We start from the raw sequence: 21360 nt of genomic DNA on the forward strand, positions 1-21360 counted from the left end.
GAATCAGAAAAAAAATTTGTGTGAACGAAAATGCGAATTACTTGACCTGATAACATTTTTCACCATTTCATTTCCTCCATTGACTTATAAACACACAGAAATCGTTGAGCTGCAGCATATGGATGAACACATTTCATTAGGCACAGACTCCCACATAAACAGATATACGCAAATGATAAATTAATGTAGCCACACACCCGCCGCGTTCGTCCATTGTTTGTTCAGCAAACATAAACAAATCGCTTTGATGATAAATCAAATCAATTTTTTCCATTGTGCCTTTGCTGTTTGATCGAGTGGAAGAGTAAATACCACGTGTTCACTGTGGTGGCATTCGCCATTACTCTGCGAAAATGCTATACATTGCAATAGAATTTTGAGAAGGGAATGTTTTGATCTATATAGAAGAGTTCTTTGTTCTGATTTTTGGTTACTAATTTGTAAAACATTATCAATAATTGATGAACACTTATTGAACAACAGTATCCTTTTCATAAGAATTTTGAAAAAAAAAACTAAAATATGCACTGAAAAAAATATTTACGTGATATTAAAGATTACGCAACCTCAATTTTAGGATGCGCAATTTACACACTATTAAGGACAAATTTCTTTAAAATAATGAAATTTTAAGTAAAAGAAAGTTTATAATCTTTACTTCAAAATTTTTTTTCATTAAATTTAGGACACACATTTTGGAAATTTGCGTCCTTTCGTTAAAGTTACATGTCTTTAAATTAAGGTAAAATTTCCTTAAAGTAAAGAAACACCTTTTTGATGTAAAGAATTCGTCCTTAAATTAACTGAAATATTGAATCTTTAGATTGAAGATAAAAACGCTTCAAATATAGGCTAAGACTTATTTTGAGGATTTTGCATCTTTGGTTTAAAGTTTTTTTGGAATTAAGAAAATATTTTTTACTTCGAGTATCCGTCATAATTTAGATTTTTAAACTGGCATTTTCTGTACGTGAATAGCTTTATTAACATACCGGAAAAATAGAATTGAATTTTGATAAATGAAATCTGTATCCTAATTTGAATTTTATAGATCCCAGATTTAAAGCCAGATAGGTCGAAAAAAAATGTCCTTATTTTAAAGAACCCGCATCTTTGGCTCGGAATCAATACCAAAATCCTTAAAGGAATGTCAAAATCTTTGGATCCAAGTAACCTTTTTTTTGAGTGTACGAGATCGAACTTTTAGAGATTTGTGGGTTGAAAAACTAAACGCCTTTCCTCGGTTATTGTCTTGTGGCTTAAATATATTTGATGTATTAACCGTAGTGTATTGATTACTGTTCTCTCCATTCCAAAACATCCAATTGATTCACATTTGATTTACACAATAAAAAATAATACATTTTTGGGCTTTTGTCTATCGATAAGTATTGACACAAACCTAAAGCTTTCAAAACATGTATATTCCTTTTGTTTTAGTTGAGATAGGAGAACAATCGTCGCATGTATGGTGAATTCAGTCTTCGAGTAGGAAACCATCAAATAAAAGCACTGTGCAGACGTGAATTCGTTCCCGTACGTTATTATAAATAAGTAATAGAGATGCCAATTCAAAGACTCACCACTGAAAACACTCATGTTCCATTTTTTTAAGAGAAATTTCTTGAGTGTTCTTATATTCGAATACAAGCATTTAGTTAGGGATTTAGGATATAACAGTTTTTGCCTTGTTCTGACTTTCAGCAAACACAGAAAAAAATATCACCAAAATATTTCCAATTAAAAAGTTAATTGAAGTTGAAAATACTTTCAATTAATAAATTAATTGATATAATTAACTTTTTAATCGAAATAGAAGCATTAAGTTAATTAAATCAGTGATTGAACATTTTTAAATTAATTGATTAACTTTTTAATCAAACTCGAAAGACTAAATCAGTTAAAAAAGTGATGGATTTTTTTTAAATGTTTAAATAACAAATTATTTCACACAATCAATTTTTTAATCAAACTAAAAACACAAAGTCAGATAAGAAAGTAATTGAATTGCAATTAAATTTTTAATTGAATCAAATAAAACATTAATTGAAATTTTCAAATCAAATCAATTAATTGTTTAATAAAAAAAAATTATGCCCAATTAAAACTGTGATTGATACTATCATTTTCGTGATTGAATACATTTCAATTAAAAATTCATTGGATCTATTAATTTCGTGAATCAGAAAAAAAATTTGTGTGAACGAAAATGCGAATTACTTGACCTGATAACATTTTTCACCATTTCATTTCCTCCATTGACTTATAAACACACAGAAATCGTTGAGCTGCAGCATATGGATGAACACATTTCATTAGGCACAGACTCCCACATAAACAGATATACGCAAATGATAAATTAATGTAGCCACACACCCGCCGCGTTCGTCCATTGTTTGTTCAGCAAACATAAACAAATCGCTTTGATGATAAATCAAATCAATTTTTTCCATTGTGCCTTTGCTGTTTGATCGAGTGGAAGAGTAAATACCACGTGTTCACTGTGGTGGCATTCGCCATTACTCTGCGAAAATGCTATACATTGCAATAGAATTTTGAGAAGGGAATGTTTTGATCTATATAGAAGAGTTCTTTGTTCTGATTTTTGGTTACTAATTTGTAAAACATTATCAATAATTGATGAACACTTATTGAACAACAGTATCCTTTTCATAAGAATTTTGAAAAAAAAAACTAAAATATGCACTGAAAAAAATATTTACGTGATATTAAAGATTACGCAACCTCAATTTTAGGATGCGCAATTTACACACTATTAAGGACAAATTTCTTTAAAATAATGAAATTTTAAGTAAAAGAAAGTTTATAATCTTTACTTCAAAATTTTTTTTCATTAAATTTAGGACACACATTTTGGAAATTTGCGTCCTTTCGTTAAAGTTACATGTCTTTAAATTAAGGTAAAATTTCCTTAAAGTAAAGAAACACCTTTTTGATGTAAAGAATTCGTCCTTAAATTAACTGAAATATTGAATCTTTAGATTGAAGATAAAAACGCTTCAAATATAGGCTAAGACTTATTTTGAGGATTTTGCATCTTTGGTTTAAAGTTTTTTTGGAATTAAGAAAATATTTTTTACTTCGAGTATCCGTCATAATTTAGATTTTTAAACTGGCATTTTCTGTACGTGAATAGCTTTATTAACATACCGGAAAAATAGAATTGAATTTTGATAAATGAAATCTGTATCCTAATTTGAATTTTATAGATCCCAGATTTAAAGCCAGATAGGTCGAAAAAAAATGTCCTTATTTTAAAGAACCCGCATCTTTGGCTCGGAATCAATACCAAAATCCTTAAAGGAATGTCAAAATCTTTGGATCCAAGTAACCTTTTTTTTGAGTGTACGAGATCGAACTTTTAGAGATTTGTGGGTTGAAAAACTAAACGCCTTTCCTCGGTTATTGTCTTGTGGCTTAAATATATTTGATGTATTAACCGTAGTGTATTGATTACTGTTCTCTCCATTCCAAAACATCCAATTGATTCACATTTGATTTACACAATAAAAAATAATACATTTTTGGGCTTTTGTCTATCGATAAGTATTGACACAAACCTAAAGCTTTCAAAACATGTATATTCCTTTTGTTTTAGTTGAGATAGGAGAACAATCGTCGCATGTATGGTGAATTCAGTCTTCGAGTAGGAAACCATCAAATAAAAGCACTGTGCAGACGTGAATTCGTTCCCGTACGTTATTATAAATAAGTAATAGAGATGCCAATTCAAAGACTCACCACTGAAAACACTCATGTTCCATTTTTTTAAGAGAAATTTCTTGAGTGTTCTTATATTCGAATACAAGCATTTAGTTATCATTGTGAGCAATGAGTTATCCGTGCGAATTGGCCAGCAGTTCAAATTGCGTTTACTAATCAATAATTTTAGAATTATGGTTTGTAAAAAGTTTATTTGCTCCTCCCTAAGCAAAAAAACTTGGAATCCCTACCTCAAGATCTCAAATACATATGCGTATAGTGGGGAAATGTGTATAGCCAAAGTTGGAGATGGCAACGGTTGATGTAGTTGAGTACACTGTACGAAAGTGTAACATTGGAACAAAATGACTCCTTGTTTTAAGGATAAATTTCTATACAGACAGTTTTAAAAGTAATCTAAGATATAAATTATATTTCTAAATTATAATTTCTACTTTTATTCATCAAGTAACATCGAAGACCTTCATAATCATAACATAAATTTCAAAATTCATTCTTGAATTTTAAAGCCTAGTCAAGCTAACAGGTTGGCTGATAAGTCCCCTGTCTAACAAAACAAAACACATTTTTTTTTTGTCAAAATTCGTTTTTATTATTCAACATAGTTCCCTTCAAGAGCGATACAATGATTATAACGACCTTCCAATTTTTTGATACCATTTTGGTAGTACTCCTTCGGTTTTGCCTCAAAATAGGCCTCAGTTTCGGTGATCACCTCTTCATTTTTTCCCTGCGAGCATCCTTTTGAGGTCTGAGAACAAGAAAAAGTCGCTGGGGGCCAGATCTGGAGAATACGGTGGGTGGGGAAGCAATTCGAAACCCAATTCATGAATTTTTGCCATCGTTCTCAATGACTTGTGGCACGGTGCGTTGTCTTGGTCGAACAACACTTTTTTCTTCTTCATACGGGGCCGTTTTGCCGCGATTTCGACCTTCAAACGCTCCAATAACGCCATATAATAGTCACTGTTGATGGTTTTTCCCTTCCCAAGATAATCGATAAAAATTATTCCATGTGCATCCCAAAAAACAGAGGCCATTTCTTTGCCAGCGGACTTTTGAGTCTTTCCACGCTTCGGAGACGGTTCACCGGTCGCTGTCCACTCAACCGACTGTCGATTGGACTCAGGAGTGTAGTGATGGAGCCATGTTTCATCCATTGTCACATATCGGCGGAAAAACTCGGGGTGTATTACGAGTTAACAGCTGCAAGCACCGCTCAGAATCATGAACACGTTGTCGTTTTTGGTCAAATGTGAGCTCTCGCGGCACCCATTTTGCACAGAGCTTCCGCATATCCAAATATTGATGAATGATATGACCAACACGTTCCTTTGATATCTTTAAGGCCTCTGCTATCTCGATCAACTTCACTTTACGGTCATTCAAAATCATTTTGTGGATTTTTTGATGTTTTCGTCGGCAACCACCTCTTTCGGGCGTCCACTGCGTTCCCCGTCCTCCGTGCTCATTTCACCATGCTTGAATTTTGCATACCAATCAATAATTGTTGATTTCCCTGGGGCAGAGTCCGGAAACTCATTATCAAGCCAAGTTTTTGCTTCCACCGCATTTTTTCCCTTCAGAAAACAGTATTTTATCAAAACACTAAATTCCTTTTTTTAAATTTTTTTTCACAATAACAAAAGTTGATTCACAAAAGACGCTCTATCTCACAAACTAATTGCCTTAAAGACGTCAAATTTTGACACGAATCATTTGAGGGTTGGTACTATATAAATATAATAATATGCATTTAATACTAGCGACGCTATTTATGTGTCAGACTGAAAAAAATATTTACGTGCTATTAAAGATTACCCAACCTAAATTTTAGGATGCACACTTTACAAAATATTTAGGACAAATTTTTTTAAAATAATGAAATTATAATTAAATTAAAGTTTATAATCTTTGCTTAATTTTTTTTTATTAAATTTAGGACACAAGTTTAAGAAGTTTGCGTCCCTCCGTGAAATCGTATGTCTTTGAACTATGCAAATTTCCTTAGACTACACGAATGTTTGAAATTTGCGTCCCTCCATTAAAGTCGTATGTCTTTGAAGTAACGCATATTTTCCTTAAAGTTAAGAAAAATATATTTGATTTAAAGAAATAATCTTTAAATTAACTGAAACATTGAAGCATTGTATAAAAGATAAAAAACTTGAAATAACACTTGTTGTGAGGACTTTACATCTTTGGTTTAATTTTTTGTTTAATTAAAAAAAAAAAATACTTTTTAAACTGATATATATTAGCTTTGTAAATATATCGCAAAACGAGAATGAACATTCGATAAATGAGGACTGTATCCTAATTTTAATTTTTAATTTAATTTGAAATCAATTTTAAAAAGTGTCTTTATTTTGAAGAAGCCGTATTTTTGGTTCGGAAAAATCCTTATAATTCAAAATTTTTGGATCCAATCTAGTTTTTTATACTTGAAGTAGAGTTGGAATTTGTAATTTAAAGTTAGTTAAAAAAACAAAACAGAAAAACAACTAAATTGAAAGTTGTGTCCCAGTATCGAGAACAAACGCCCCAAATTGTATAATGAGATTGTTCAACATATGGGGAGGCTGTGTTAATATACCTTTATTAAGCAAAACAAAAAATTGAGTTAAAAATCAATCAAGTCTTAACTCCAAAATATATACCGTTATTTTTTTAATAACTTTCACGAATGTTCAATTGTAATGCCATGAATTTTCCAGACACGCTCTTAGGAGTTAGATGGTTAATGCCAATGATTACATATTTAACACCTATTTTGTGTGTTTTAGATCATCTGATGATTGATGTTTTTGTACTGTTGTATTGGGAAAATAGTACTAAATGAAACTCTCATCTCTGATTTGTAGCCATACACATTGTTGTTCTTCATATCGACTCTTTGGCGCTCTGCCATGTAGACTGGTGGAGATTTATTTTCTCAGTACTGAGAGGGTAAAGAGTTCACGTAATTTAAATTCTCCCGGCAAAACAAACAAATTTTGCACAACGCTTTAGTACATTTTCAACTCGTACAGTGAGATCATGCGTTGCCGATCGCGATTATGTCACTATATCGGAAATTTTAAGCACGCTTTCATATAGAAATCGAAACCCGAGTTATCGCAGGCCAACGATAAGCAAACGAGGACGACATACGAGTGCATTGCTAAAATTCCGACAAAATTGCAAAAATAAGAAGGGAAACCGCATGGCTTACGAGATGATCTACTCTTCAATTTTCTTTAAACTTACTATATATTTTAATCATAAATAAATAAAAAAAAATTGCCGGCAATTTTTTAACGGAATTTTATTTTTGTCCCGGATGAACAACAAATTGAAAAAAAGAATAACTGTTTCTATGTAACCAAAGGAATTTTGTAAAGTTTAACGTTTTTCTCTTTTGTGAAACTGTGCAATATATTTTCAAATAATCAAAATTATCCAAATCATTTAAAACGAGTAATGTGTACCTTTAAGTTTTAAGTGAAAATTTCAAAATGTAAATAAGCAGCAGCAGAGTATGACGCTCTCTAACACACACAACTTGTTATATACACAAGTATACACATACATCCGGATTACTAAGAATGGAGATTTACATTTACATATGTACATTTAACCCACTTCGATCATTTCATGTGTAATTAATTCGTCATTTCGTTTATTGAAGAAACATTTCTTTTGTTTTTGGCATTAAAATAGTGACACCAATTATTTTCGATTACTAAAAAATTGTAACTTAAAATATAAATTGTTAAATACACAGAACTATGTGTAATAATAGTCATGTTTTACCGTGCCCCTATCCTTTCCATACACCAGGGGCTATTCCTGTACCGGTCCTTGAATTAATCCGTTTATCGTAGGATAATAAGACAGTGCGACAACGACCTTAAGTATAATATTTTTGGGAAAACTGTTTCATGCACTATTTTACAGAGCCGATTTATAACTTTTTTAATAAAAAAAAAACAAAAATATTATGTGTGTGCATTTTCTTGCTACAAAAACACCTCTAATATACATGGATTTATTTTTGTAACATTTTGATCACATTTATTGGTTAGTTAGTGTACATATTTTTTTTCCTTTGCAAATTAGTGCCGCAAATCAAATTCTCCATTTCATATAAAAGCTTTTAGCTATCAAATTTTTGTACTTGAATTTGTCGAAAAACATTTAGTTATTTTTGTGATATCGGCGTGATGTTAGCGTAAAATTAACCAAAATGTTTCTTCCTGGTGGGTTAACTGTTTTTCAGTGAATAAAAGTTATTAAAGGCCCAATGACATGTACTCCTCAAGTGCAGTAGGTTAGGTTAGGTTAGGTGGCAGCCCGATGTATCAGGCTCACTTAGACTATTCAGTCCATTGTGATACCACATTGGTGAACTTCTCTCTTATCACTGAGTGCTGCCCGATTCTATGTTAAGCTCAATGACAAGGGACCTCCTTTTTACCTCCTTTTATAGCCGAGTCCGAACGGCGTTCCACATTGCAGTGAAACCACTTCAGTATATTTTTGTCAAAACATTCTGCATATACAAAATTCAAATAGAAAATGTTAAAGTGCTGATTATATATATGAATTTAAAAAACAAAGTGTTCATTTTTGTCCAATCTAGTCCTCTAGACTTTATTGTGGAAGTAATAAATATTTTCATGAAAATCCTTAAAAACAGTATCAATTTCATAATTTTGAAAACAGACATAAACAAAAAGGTTATGTGGTCAAAAGTTTAACTTTTTATGTATCCTTTTCCTGGGTTCGTGTATATGTATATGTAATGGTTTTTTTTTCAAATTTACAATGTCATGTCACTATGTATGTCCGTATAAGCACTTTAACATGGGGTTGTCATTTCAAACTGTTCCATTCGAATCGCACCAGAGAAAACACTTTTGGAATATGTTGAACAATGGATTATTCTAATAATTGAATTTCAGTAAATATGTACATTCAAAAATGTTTTAAAACCAAGAGACTATAAAACATAACAAATTATGTGAACATTTTAAAATTATGAGAAACTGGAGCATCGGCACCAGTCCAGTGTTCAATGACATTTGCAATGACAAGAGCAGATAAACTCGAATTTATGATAAATGACTCAACGATTGTTTGTAAAATATTTATTTTTTTTTTTAATAAATTTTTATAGCGTCAAAAGAAAACTTTGCTGGTCTGAAATTTCATTCTTCAGAAAAGAAAACTGTTTTTTCAGTGTAGTTTTAACGTTTTCACATCTCTTGTCAGCGAATGCAGAAAGGCGGGGAAACAGATCAGAGAGATTGGCATGGGGCATTGGCTTTAATCCAATAAATTACGATTTTATGTTTCTAAATTGATGTAAAAATAAAAAAAATGCTTTTAAAAATACAACAAAGATAGAAGATGCGTAAGCCGAAAAATATATTGCAACAATCAAAAACAATAGAACAGGAAGATGAGACTGGCCATAGAATTAATTTACACATGGAAATAAGTAAAGTTGTTAAACGTGTTACCTCCCGTTGTAGGGAGCCACCGTGGTGCAATGGTTAGCCTGCCCGCCTTGCATACACAAGGTCGTGGGTTCGATTTCTGCTTCGACCGAACACCAAAACGTTTTTCAGCGGTGGATTATCCCACCTCAGTAATGCTGGTGACATTTCTGAGGGTTTCAAAGCTTCTCTAAGTGGTTTCACTGCAATGTGGAGCGCCGTTCGGACTCGGCTATAAAAAGGAGGTCCCTTGTCATTGAGCTTAACATGGAATCGGGCAGCACTCAGTGATAAGAGAGAAGTTCACCAATGTGGTATCACAATAGTCTAAGTGAGCCTGATACATCGGGCTGCCACCTAACCTAACCTACCTCCCGTTGTAATTTAACTTTAAATACGCATGGTTAAAAAATTTCGTATTGTACTTATAAATCAAAAATATACTGAACATACTAGTATTTAAGTTTAAAAGTTAAACTTTTAATCTATATCTGTCCATAAAGCTCGAAAAATAATTGTATAATTAGATATAATGCATTTGGACGTCAATTGCCTGTTTCGGTATCAGGCTAACATGAAATATAATACTTTTGAAGAAAATATAGATTTGAGTAAATAAATGCAAAACTAAGGTAATAATAAACGTGGATATAGTGGCCAAAAAACGTTATGATTACTTCCAAACATATTTCCGAAATTCGAGAGATTTATTTAATGGATCTTAACCATAACTCAGTATGATAGGTCATTTTCTTCTGCAAAATTTTTTTTCCAATTCGTATTTCTTAAAAGAATTTGCTTTTTTTCTAATTGAAATGTCTAATATTTATTACCCTTCAAAAAAGACTGGACCCTTAGAAATTTCTTTAAATAAATGCAAGAACATTAAACATTTATTATTACAATTAATGGTACAAAAGTCAATATTGTCTACAGTTATCAAAAAAAAAAAAAAAAAAAAAACAATAATAATAATTACTTTTTGCGGAATCAGAGGTGATCTGATATGATTTAAAAAATACAATATCGTGATGACGGAGATGTTTGGTAATGGAGAAAGCATACGTTTTAAATTTGGATTTTTGTCCAATCACTCATAGACCGCTAAAAACAAAACATCTAAAACTCATTGGGGGTTTCATCCTTTTAAGTTCCACTTGATAAAATTTACCATCTTTGCTCTTTACTACTGTTATATCGAATTACGGATACAACGAATTAGAAATCCCGGTCCCCAGTCCAACCGAGTTCGACTGTATTGCTTTCGAATGCATCGACATCACAATTATATTCGGACAGACACAAAATGTTAAACAGAACATCATATTTGTATATTTTGCAAATAAATGTACACATACTTCAAACAATTTATCTACGTTTTTATCTATCTGCACACACAACAAAAAACCTTTTTTGCGAAACGAAATTGCCTCAACATTTTAAGGCTGCCCCCGGATGATTCTTTGTATAATGTCCAAAATATTGAAGCAACAGTAAAGCTAAAGTTAAATATCGGAATAATTTTGCACAATGCGCCTTATATTTTCTTATTGACTTTCAAGAGCTTTCCTTTTTCTTTTTTTTTTTAATTTTATGAGTGATGTGTACAATCATATGTGTGAGGTAACATATACTATGAATAGGCCTTCGTCCTAAAACAAAAACACCACATGTTGTATCATATTTCGATATGGACTATTTGTTTGCTTTCGAGTTTAATGTTTTCAAAACAAAAAAAAAAATATTCTATCGATTTGTACACATGTGTACATGGATATGTATAAATGGAGGTGCAATATTTACGCATTTATAGCAAAATATTTATATCAGGGAAAGTGCTTTATAAAGTTAGCATTTTCAAATATTTTTAAAGAACAATATGGGTCATAGAATTTGGGTCATTGTGTTTGGATAATGGCTAGCCGGTATAAGTGAAATGGTTATTTTGTAAATTGCAATTAGTGAGAAACATTCATTTGTTCATATTAACGTATTAATGCAGTAATATTCATAGTTACCACACCAAACTTAATGGTGTATAAAAATGTTTATACACTCAAAAAAAAAAAGTTTACTTGGATCCAAAGATTTTGACATTCCCTTAAGGATTTTGATATTGATTCCGAGCCAACGATGCTTCTTCTTTAAAATAAAGACATTTTTAGCGACCTATGTTGCTTTAAATCTAGGATCAATAAAATTAAAATTAAGATAGAGATTCCATTTATCGAATTTTCATTCTCATTTCGTTGTATATTCATAAAGCTAGTCACGTACAAACCCAATGACACTTTAAAAATCCAAATTATAACGGATACATCAACATAAAAATGTTTTCTTAATTCCAAAAATACTTTATACAAAAGATGCTAAATCCTCAAAATAAGTCTTAGCCTATATTTGAAACGCTTTTATCTTAAATTTAAAGATTCAATATTTCAGATAATATAAGGACGATTTCTTTAAATAAAAAATATGTTACTTTACTTTAAGGAAAAATGGCCTTAGTTCAAAGATATACGACTTTAACCGAGGGACGCAAATTTCCAAAATTTGTGTCCTAAATTTAATAAACAAAAATTTGTTGAAGCAAAGATTATAAACTTTATCTTAATTAAAATTTCATTATTTTAAAGAAATTTGTCCTTAGTAATTTGTATATTGCGCATCCTAAAATTTAGGTTGAGTAATTTTTAATATTACGTAAATAATTTTTTTCCGTGTATCTTACATATGCTCACAATTCGTTAAATATATCGGCATACACATTCATTAAAGAAATTACTTTTGTTTATTTAATCTTTTGTTGGTTACGTGCAGCATTTGCCGCAATGTTCTACCCTTCATGCTTCTTCCATTTCATCCATTATGATTTTGGAGTGAACTAAATATGAATGAATAATAAAGGAACCAATAGTTTGCCAAAAATGCGTACTTTTAAAATGTTCTGAACTATTTTTTGGGAGATACTTATTTAGTAAATATTTATACTTCATGTATGTATATGTTTTTTTTAGTTCATTTAATATCATATGATATCGTCTCAAATTGGAGTACTTTTAACTAAAACATGATAATTGGCATGAACTAAAATAGACTTAAATTGGCTATATTGCCAATTTAAGTCTATTTTAGTTCATGCCAATATAGAGCAATTACATTTACAATATTCGTCAAAAAGTCTTGTTCTAATAGTGACTCCCAAGCGTGGGGACTAAAACTAAAGCGAAGCAATGGAATGATTTAAAAATTTAATCATTTCAGCGCATTACATGCCATTGCGGGGATCAATTAATAAAATTTTTTTATTAATTATTTTTATTACCTCGACATTGAACTCTTTTTCTGGGGGTTTCGTCTTTTTGTTTGCGATATTCACCTGTCTTCTTCTTTCCAATTGAGGTGAATCATATTTGTTTTTAGTATATGAACGACGTATGCCCATACCCACAGTATATTTGACTATTTTAAGATTTTCCCATATTTAAAATACCATTTGCTTTGCATCTGATGATGTTTAGTGTCCAAAGATGATTTTCTTTTCGGGCTGATGATGAGTTGCGTCACATTCTTTTGACACTTGAAATGTTTGTAAGGCGAGTTTTTCACTTATTTTAATAGATTAATATTTGTTCTAATTAAAGATTTGTGGTACACTAGCAAAAAATAAATGTACACAGGTAAAAAAAATAAACTGTTTTATGGAAAAAAATGAACACCTCGTGCGAAAATTGAATAAATTATACTCCACTTTTTGAGATTTTCACAATGCGTCGTTAAAACAAGGAGAAAGGATTTTATTTTTATTGCAAAAACCTCTAACTATAATTTACGAAATTTAACCCTCTCAAAAAACAAATCATTGGCACCAAATCATGGCCATCTTAACCATACAGCAGTTCGTTCTTACTATTTTTAGAAATCGTACGAACATTTTCTTCTACTTTAGTTCACATTGAACTTATAACATAATGATAAAACTAGAAAACCTATATACAGAAGTACAATGTACACGCGGTAACGTGAACACCGCTTATTTGACGTTAAAAACAGATTCTCAACGCCAAATACATTTTCAAATGGATGGATTTTTTTGTGTCTCGTTTAGCGTTTTTCGTGAATTTTAATAATTAATTTAAATCGTCTTATAATTCCATACCCACTGATATTTTACCGATAATTTAATATTACTACTAACAAAAATAAAAGACTACCACGCTGTTTTGTTCTGAAATTCAAAGTTCTCTAACGTGAATTCTCTTGGTTTTAATTAGTTCACGTTACGTTGGTTCACGTTGGTTTTAATTAGTTACGAGTGCATATCGGTCTTTTCTTTTAAAAGTTATAAAAATTTTATCCATTCATGGCAATGTAGACCATCACGATTGGATATACATATATATGGTCAGTCTATGAATCCGCTTAAAGTTTGTTAAAATTATTATTCAATTGCAAATTTGGGTTTTCCCAGTCTAGCACCAAAAATTGTCTGCTGTGGTTTATCTCTTCTAACTCATGATCCCATCATTTCTGAGTGTTTCAAAGTTGGACAGAATGTCGAACAAAGGAGCTCAAACAGAATGGGCAGCTACCATAATTAACTTAATCTATGTTAGCTAAATGTCTGTTTATACAGAGTAACTCGGTCTAGCAGCATAATCCCATGTTTCTATCAAATAAAAAAATTCAGAATGATTCTATTTTTAACTCAGTGATAAGGACATATGAATGGACGATATATTCATACTAGCTATCGAATTGCCGTGCACTCAAAAAAAAAAGTAAACCCACCAGTAAGGAAATCGAAGTTATATTTGTTTGAAAACTAACCCTACACTAAAACAAAATATTAAGGAAAATTATTTAAAATAATGACATTTTAATTAAAAGAAAGTTCATGATATTTTTAGCTCATATTGAATATATAACATCACGTATCCTAGAAAATTTTTGTTTGAGTGTATACAATACTTTGTAAAATTTATGACAATTATCGGAATTACAAATATACAACGGTTTGGGTTCGACGAGTGTATATATAAATCTAGAAAACTTCCAAATGGCAGATGTGGAATAAAATGCTCATAATCCTTTGTGCTGATAGATAGAATATTGGCAACGTTTCATGATGTTAACCATCAAAAGCTAACAAAATACCTTAACTTAGTGAGACTGACGTTTGTTTTTTGTTTCTAATGATTTGGTGTTCCAAGAAGAGCAAGGAAGGGTACGATGACATCATATGTGTGTGGTCAAAATAGAAGTCTGTATGTAGGAGTTTGAATTGTCCCTATTGTTGCTTGTTTTTGTTTATACCTCAGATAAATGTTTGATGCGTCAAATGGGCCGAAGAGGTGCTCTTGACACAAAAAACGCACGACATTGGACATAGGGTTACTGTTTGTTTAACTTGGTTTACATTGGCATTTGCACATTTTTTGCTTGTTGTTTTTGTCTATTATTTATATAATCTACTTTTTGTTTGGGAATATTCATAATGCAGTCGCTTTCACAAAGTAAACTTGGTGATAACACTATCACCATTGCTTGAGTGGAGTCAATAAATATATCATGTCTGCAAAAAATGTTATGAGTCCTCATCGACCTCTCCCATGACACCCCATCCGATATACAGCACAAGTAACTAAATACAAAAACACCTGCTGTCTGTATTGGTTGATAATTCTTGAAGGCTAGCGAGAAGAAGAGGGTAATGATATACCTGCGAATCTATTTAGGGTTTGAGCAATAAAAAAAACTCAATACCTGAGTGCTTGTGCTCGATCAACATTACTTCAGTTTTAAAAATAACTTTGAAAGTTAAACATTTTACCACAGAGGCAAAGGCACTCAGAATCACAGGCTTTGTTTTTAACGATTTCACAGTGCATTTTGAACGATTGTGTCACGCCTTTCATTAAACTTGACCTTTAGATTTGAAAATATGTCTCTTTCCGAAATTTCCAAACAAAAGTGCCACTCACTTGCTCGATTATTTCATTCTTCTTCTATATATGTATATTGCTTGCCATATCTGTGGCTATAAAGGCCATTAAAATCTCAAAAATTCATGACAGATACAAACAAATCTAAATTTAAAATAGACACGAAAAATATACAGATTTTCCTTCTTTGAAGAACCACCAAGACAAGAGTTTTTAATAATTATTTAGTATTTTCCGAATATTGTTAAGAACGAGAACACATCTATATACCTTCTCGTCGCCATAATCATCCCAAACATCTTGATATTGAAAATTGTGATTTTTGTTTTTTTAATTGCATTGGCCAAAAACTACAAGAAATGTTTCGTACTGATTATAATCCCATTTTGAAAAAAATTGAACGAAATAAACGAACGACAGTAACTTTTAATGTTAACATATACGAAATTTTCCTCACACACATTTGTATTGAAGGAAAGAGTGGCGAGAAAAGTATGGCATATCGCTCTGAGAGTATAAGGTGAATTCTGACTTTCACTTTGAGACTTAAGCACTTGCATATGATTCTCAGCATTGCCGCCATATGTATGTGCGTATATCAATGACATTCTTCCGCCAATACAAATAACGAATGGTGAACTTGACAAGGGCTATAAAAATTAAAGATAAACAAACAATAAACGATCGTGAACTGTGATCCAAATTCGTCAATCGAAGGAATAAGAGAACGAATGGATTGGAAATTATTGTACATGAGTATTTCAGAAGATCGCGGTGCATTATAAAAAAAAATTGTAGTGTTGTGTGAGACATTGTATATTGTACCATAAAATGAGTGATTTATCGCGAATGTGGTTTCGTTTGACGGGCAGCGGCTCATCGACGGAAGATCCAAGTGGCAGCAATGTTCCCAGCAAACAGAATTCCCCAAATGTTAACAGAAAATGTACTGATGAGACGTCATCGAAATTCGATAAATTTCGTCGTGGCAGTTTTCGCCGGAAGTCATCAACTCCTAGTCCCAGTAGTGGTAAAAGATCTAGCTCCCCAAGATTTATACTGAAACAGCAGCAATCTACATCTTTGGATGAATTCGATGAGATGGAAGAAAAGGATATACCATCTCAAAACATTAAGGGTAGTGTTATTCCCAAATCGGAGGATAATACAAAAGAGTCAGTCGACATATCCTCAATGCCCTTGAGTGATTCCAAAACAAAACCGAAGAATAAAAAACCTTCTCTTAAGGCAGTTAAAAATTCCGATGCAGGAAAGAAGAAGTTTTACAAAAGTTTTTACAACACTAAACAGTCATCACTCGAGGATCAATCCAATACAGCACCAGACTTAAGAGATCAGACGGTGTTAACAAATTTTAGCATATTCCCCCCCAATACAACATCCATATCTATTTCGCCTTTGGCCGAAGACGACGACGATGATGATGAGGATTCTCACTCAGATGGCGATACACTTCATGAAGCGCAGAATGTCAGTATTAGCAGAGCTAAAAGCAGGACTTTTCCTATATTACCTGACAATTTACCGCATCCTGGTAAAGAAAAAATTCTTTTGACCGATCGTAAATTTCGTAATAATCGTATTGAAAAAAGTTCATCCAAATCGAAAATAGCCGACTTAGATAAAAGGGAGAGCATAAAACGATCCCGTAGCAGCCGCAAGATATACCAAGCCCCCGTGCTAGCCGAAGAGAGTAAAGTCTCCAAAAATAACAAGCAACAAAAAGAATCGAAAAAGTCATCCAAACCCCAGGGCAACTTAAATTTTCAAGCTTTAGTTAAATTTGTAGTGAACAATAAGAAATTTCTAAACAGTGACGATTTTAATTTGATACGGCGAAAATCTTTGTCAGAAGCCGCTTCGGCGGTTATTCAAGTTGCCGCCACTTGCAAACCTCTGCCCATAGCCCTGAGGTATCATAGCGATGGTGTCGTCGCTGACACACCAAAAGAGAATGATCACAAAGGCGAACGGAATGTGATCTTGGTCAAGAAACAGCCTTTGAATAACTCGTTCTATGACCGCTTCTTAAACAATAACACCAACTCAATACATGCTGACTCTCTAAAGCCTCCTGTAAAGGAAAAAAAATCAACTCCATCCATTTCATCGTCTTCTGTGAGTTCCCAATCATCATCATTGCGGAGTCCTTGTGATACAATTACTTCGACCAAGGTGAAGCGTAATAGCTCGAATAGTAGTAAAAGTAGCGGCAATTTCGAAGATGAGGCTTTCTATTCGTGTGATGAAGTGGAAGAACAACGTCTACGCGAAGAGGAACAATCCATGCAACCCAATGTCATATTTCAATCAAAGCGCAAATCACCATCACCTTCACTTACCTCCAGAGTTGCGGCCAAGATAAACGAGACCACGAATAATTATAAAAACCGTAAGGCGACCAATAAAAGTAATAAAAAACGTAAAAATCTAACCGATGATGAGAGCAGCAGTGGTGGTCTCATAAGACCAGAGTTTTATAAGCAGTTAAGCGTTGGTGAGCATTTCGAATTATAACACTATATAGTTAAATTTCGATTCACATAGACATTACTAAACTAAAAAATGAGAGAAAAATATATACATATAAATCATAAAATTTATGTAAATTCGAATTTCGAACAAGGTATTTCAGAACTTCCTAAAATTTGTAAATTTTACAAAAAAAAAATGGTTCCATTTTGTGCTTCAAATATGGAATATTTGTATTTGACAGACGCCGTTTGCAAAAAACTATTGAAATATTAATACGATATGCTTTTCTTATTTGCCCTCCTTTTAATTTAATTTGAATTGACCTTCCTTTTCAGAACGCCTAAACTCCACTTCAATTCAAAGACACCCTTCAGACCGCAGGACGGATGCAGCCAATATTTCAATACGATCCAACGGTAACACCTCGGCTCATTTAAATGCCAGCGACTTGCAAAACTCTTTTAATGCCACGGATACAAGCATGGGCGCCGTTGGCGGCTCCCAAGCGGGCGTCGCTTCAAACGCCGACATTGGACAACCAACCATGGGTGGTTTGACAATCGCTGGCACCGTTGGAGCTGCGGTGTCACCGGGCGTATCAGGTGCCTTAAATGCTCTCAACGACATAAATGCGCAGGACGCAAGTGAGAGCAATATACTTCGCAGGGAACGGTACGTGACTTTCACAACAACATGGAACAAAGATCAAAATATTTACATACTCTGTTTATTTCTTCTATTGCAGTTTACACCAACAACATCAACAAAACAAAAGTGCCCCCGTTTCTGTGAATAGGTCGGAATCGTACAAAGAACGCCTTTCACACAAACGTAATCGTAGCCAACGTAAGACATCCGATCCAAATTTAACATCAAGACCAAAGTAAGTATATTTAGAAACTTTCTTTCCTTTTTGCATACATTTCAATTCGGAAAAACCAGGAACCGAATGATATCACACATCTTTTAGTTCCTAATTCCAATATAAATATTTATGAACTCAAACTAAACACACCACGCATTAAATCCATTAGCGATGGATATAACGTAGGCTTTTCTGTTGGATTATCCCGATATGACATTAAGTACGATTACTGAAATTAATGGTTACGGAAAAGAAATGGCCAAATGCCGAAAACTTACATTGTGGGCAACGTAAAATGGTCTTCCCATTTTACTATGAGCAAAATGTTCTTAAATTCTTAAGATATGTTAAGAAATAGCTACACAGAATGAAAAATTAACTACGTCATTCGAAAATTGAACTAAATTGTATCCCGTTTTTGATATTTCCATAATGCGTTGTTAAAATAACGGCAGATTACTGAGAGTTTTGGATTTTTAACTACCGTTACGATATTCTTCCTTCTCATAAAAGCAAAAATAAACTAAAAGTAAAGAAGAAATCATTGGCGCCGTATCATTACCATAATAACCACACTGGAGTTCATTCTTACTATTTTTGAGAAGTGTACGAAAATGCCTTCTGCTCTGGTTAGGAAGTTATTCGTACGGTCATTGAAATTGATACTCACAAATTTTCATAAAAATGCATACAATTTTTGCGACATATTTGGAATAAAGAAAATGTCATAAGGCTGGGGAAAGTTTCATAAAAAGTTTTTAAAATTAACTAAAAAATAATTTGTTTGCAATAAAAATAAATTAATTTTAGCATCAGTGTACACTAAAACACAAGTGAAACAACCTGGAAAATGTAGGTTAATTTTAGAAAGTTTTAACTAAACAGTATTACAAATACCGATATAACTAAAATAAGTATTCTTTTATTTGTGTACAATTTTTTAACAAACGTAGCGTACACCCAGATAAGGAAGATGATCACCTCAAACCTGTTATCACCTCAAAATGTTATTTTTGAACTAAACACACCACGCATTAAATCCATTAGCGATGGATATAACGTAGGCTTTTCTGTTGGATTATCCCGATATGACATTAAGTACGATTACTGAAATTAATGGTTACGGAAAAGAAATGGCCAAATGCCGAAAACTTACATTGTGGGCAACGTAAAATGGTCTTCCCATTTTACTATGAGCAAAATGTTCTTAAATTCTTAAGATATGTTAAGAAATAGCTACACAGAACGAAAAATTAACTACGTCATTCGAAAATTGAACTAAATTGTATCCCGTTTTTGATATTTCCATAATGCGTTGTTAAAATAACGGCAGATTACTGAGAGTTTTGGATTTTTAACTACCGTTACGATATTCTTCCTTCTCATAAAAGCAAAAATAAACTAAAAGTAAAGAAGAAATCATTGGCGCCGTATCATTACCATAATAACCACACTGGAGTTCATTCTTACTATTTTTGAGAAGTGTACGAAAATGCCTTCTGCTCTGGTTAGGAAGTTATTCGTACGGTCATTGAAATTGATACTCACAAATTTTCATAAAAATGCATACAATTTTTGCGACATATTTGGAATAAAGAAAATGTCATAAGGCTGGGGAAAGTTTCATAAAAAGTTTTTAAAATTAACTAAAAAATAATTTGTTTGCAATAAAAATAAATTAATTTTAGCATCAGTGTACACTAAAACACAAGTGAAACAACCTGGAAAATGTAGGTTAATTTTAGAAAGTTTTAACTAAACAGTATTACAAATACCGATATAACTAAAATAAGTATTCTTTTATTTGTGTACAATTTTTTAACAAACGTAGCGTACACCCAGATAAGGAAGATGATCACCTCAAACCTGTTATCACCTCAAAATGTTATTTTTGAACGGTGAACATGGAATATATTTGTCTCACAAATGTTATTTTCTCGAAAATTATGTATCTGATTTCGCACCCATGTATACGAGGGCGGTTCGGAAACTTCTTAGCCAGAAAGGATTTTTTTAGATTTGGGATCAAGTTAAAGTCACTGGGAGCTAAATCAGGAGAATAAGGTGGGTGGTCAAGCAGCTCGTACTTTAATTCGTTGATTTTAGCCATTGTTAAAACACTCTTGTGCGCTGATGCGTTGCCTTGATGGACGTTTTTCTCGAATTTGTACATTTAATTGACCCAAAAGGTTGCAATAGTACTCTGAATTTATTGTTTTACCCTTTTGCAGATAGTCAATCAATAAAATACCTTTGAAGTCCCAAAAAACCGTTGCCATAACCTTACCAGCCGATTGAATTGTTTTTGCCTTCTTTGGGGTACTTCCATTGTTTGGATTGTTCTTTTGTCTCTGGAGTATAGTGGTGGATCCATGTCTCATCAACAGTTATGAAACGACGCTTAAAAACCATTTTATTTCGCTTAAAACGATACAAACAAGCTTGAGAAATGTTCATTCTTATGCGTTTTTGATCGACTGTTAACAAATGCGGCACCCATCTAGCAGAAAGCTTTTTCATCTGTAGTTCTTCATGCAAAATTAAATGGACTCGATCATTTGAGATGCCCATGGTTAGGTTAGGTGGCAGCCCGCATATCAGGCTCACTTAGACTATTCAGTCCATTGTGATACCACATTGGTGAACTTATCACTGAGTGCTGCCCGATTCCATGTTAAGCTCAATGACAAGGGACCTCCTTTTTATAGCCGAGTCCGAACGGCGTTCCACATTGCAGTGAAACCACTTAGAGAAGCTTTGAAACCCTCAGAAATGTCACCAGCATTACTGAGGTGGGATGATGCCCATGATATTAGCAATTTCACGC

The 21360-nt window shown here is 32.7% G+C and overlaps 1 protein-coding gene across 4 annotated transcripts in view; it reads left to right on the forward strand.

Annotated features, from left to right (window-relative positions):
• RhoGEF2 (Rho guanine nucleotide exchange factor 2) overlaps positions 1–21360 on the forward strand; it is a 100306-nt gene that overhangs the window by 43854 nt on the left and 35092 nt on the right. For all 4 annotated transcript variants that reach the window (XM_075312303.1, XM_075312302.1, XM_075312304.1 and 1 more), the window contains 2 exons: positions 18004–18340; positions 18414–18551. In XM_075312303.1, coding sequence (XP_075168418.1) covers positions 18004–18340; positions 18414–18551 — 475 coding nt within the window. The remainder of the gene's footprint in view (positions 1–18003; positions 18341–18413; positions 18552–21360) is intronic.

Source organism: Haematobia irritans, chromosome 5 (assembly GCF_050003625.1).
Source record: "Haematobia irritans isolate KBUSLIRL chromosome 5, ASM5000362v1, whole genome shotgun sequence".
Classification (NCBI taxonomy): Eukaryota; Metazoa; Arthropoda; class Insecta; order Diptera; family Muscidae; genus Haematobia; species Haematobia irritans.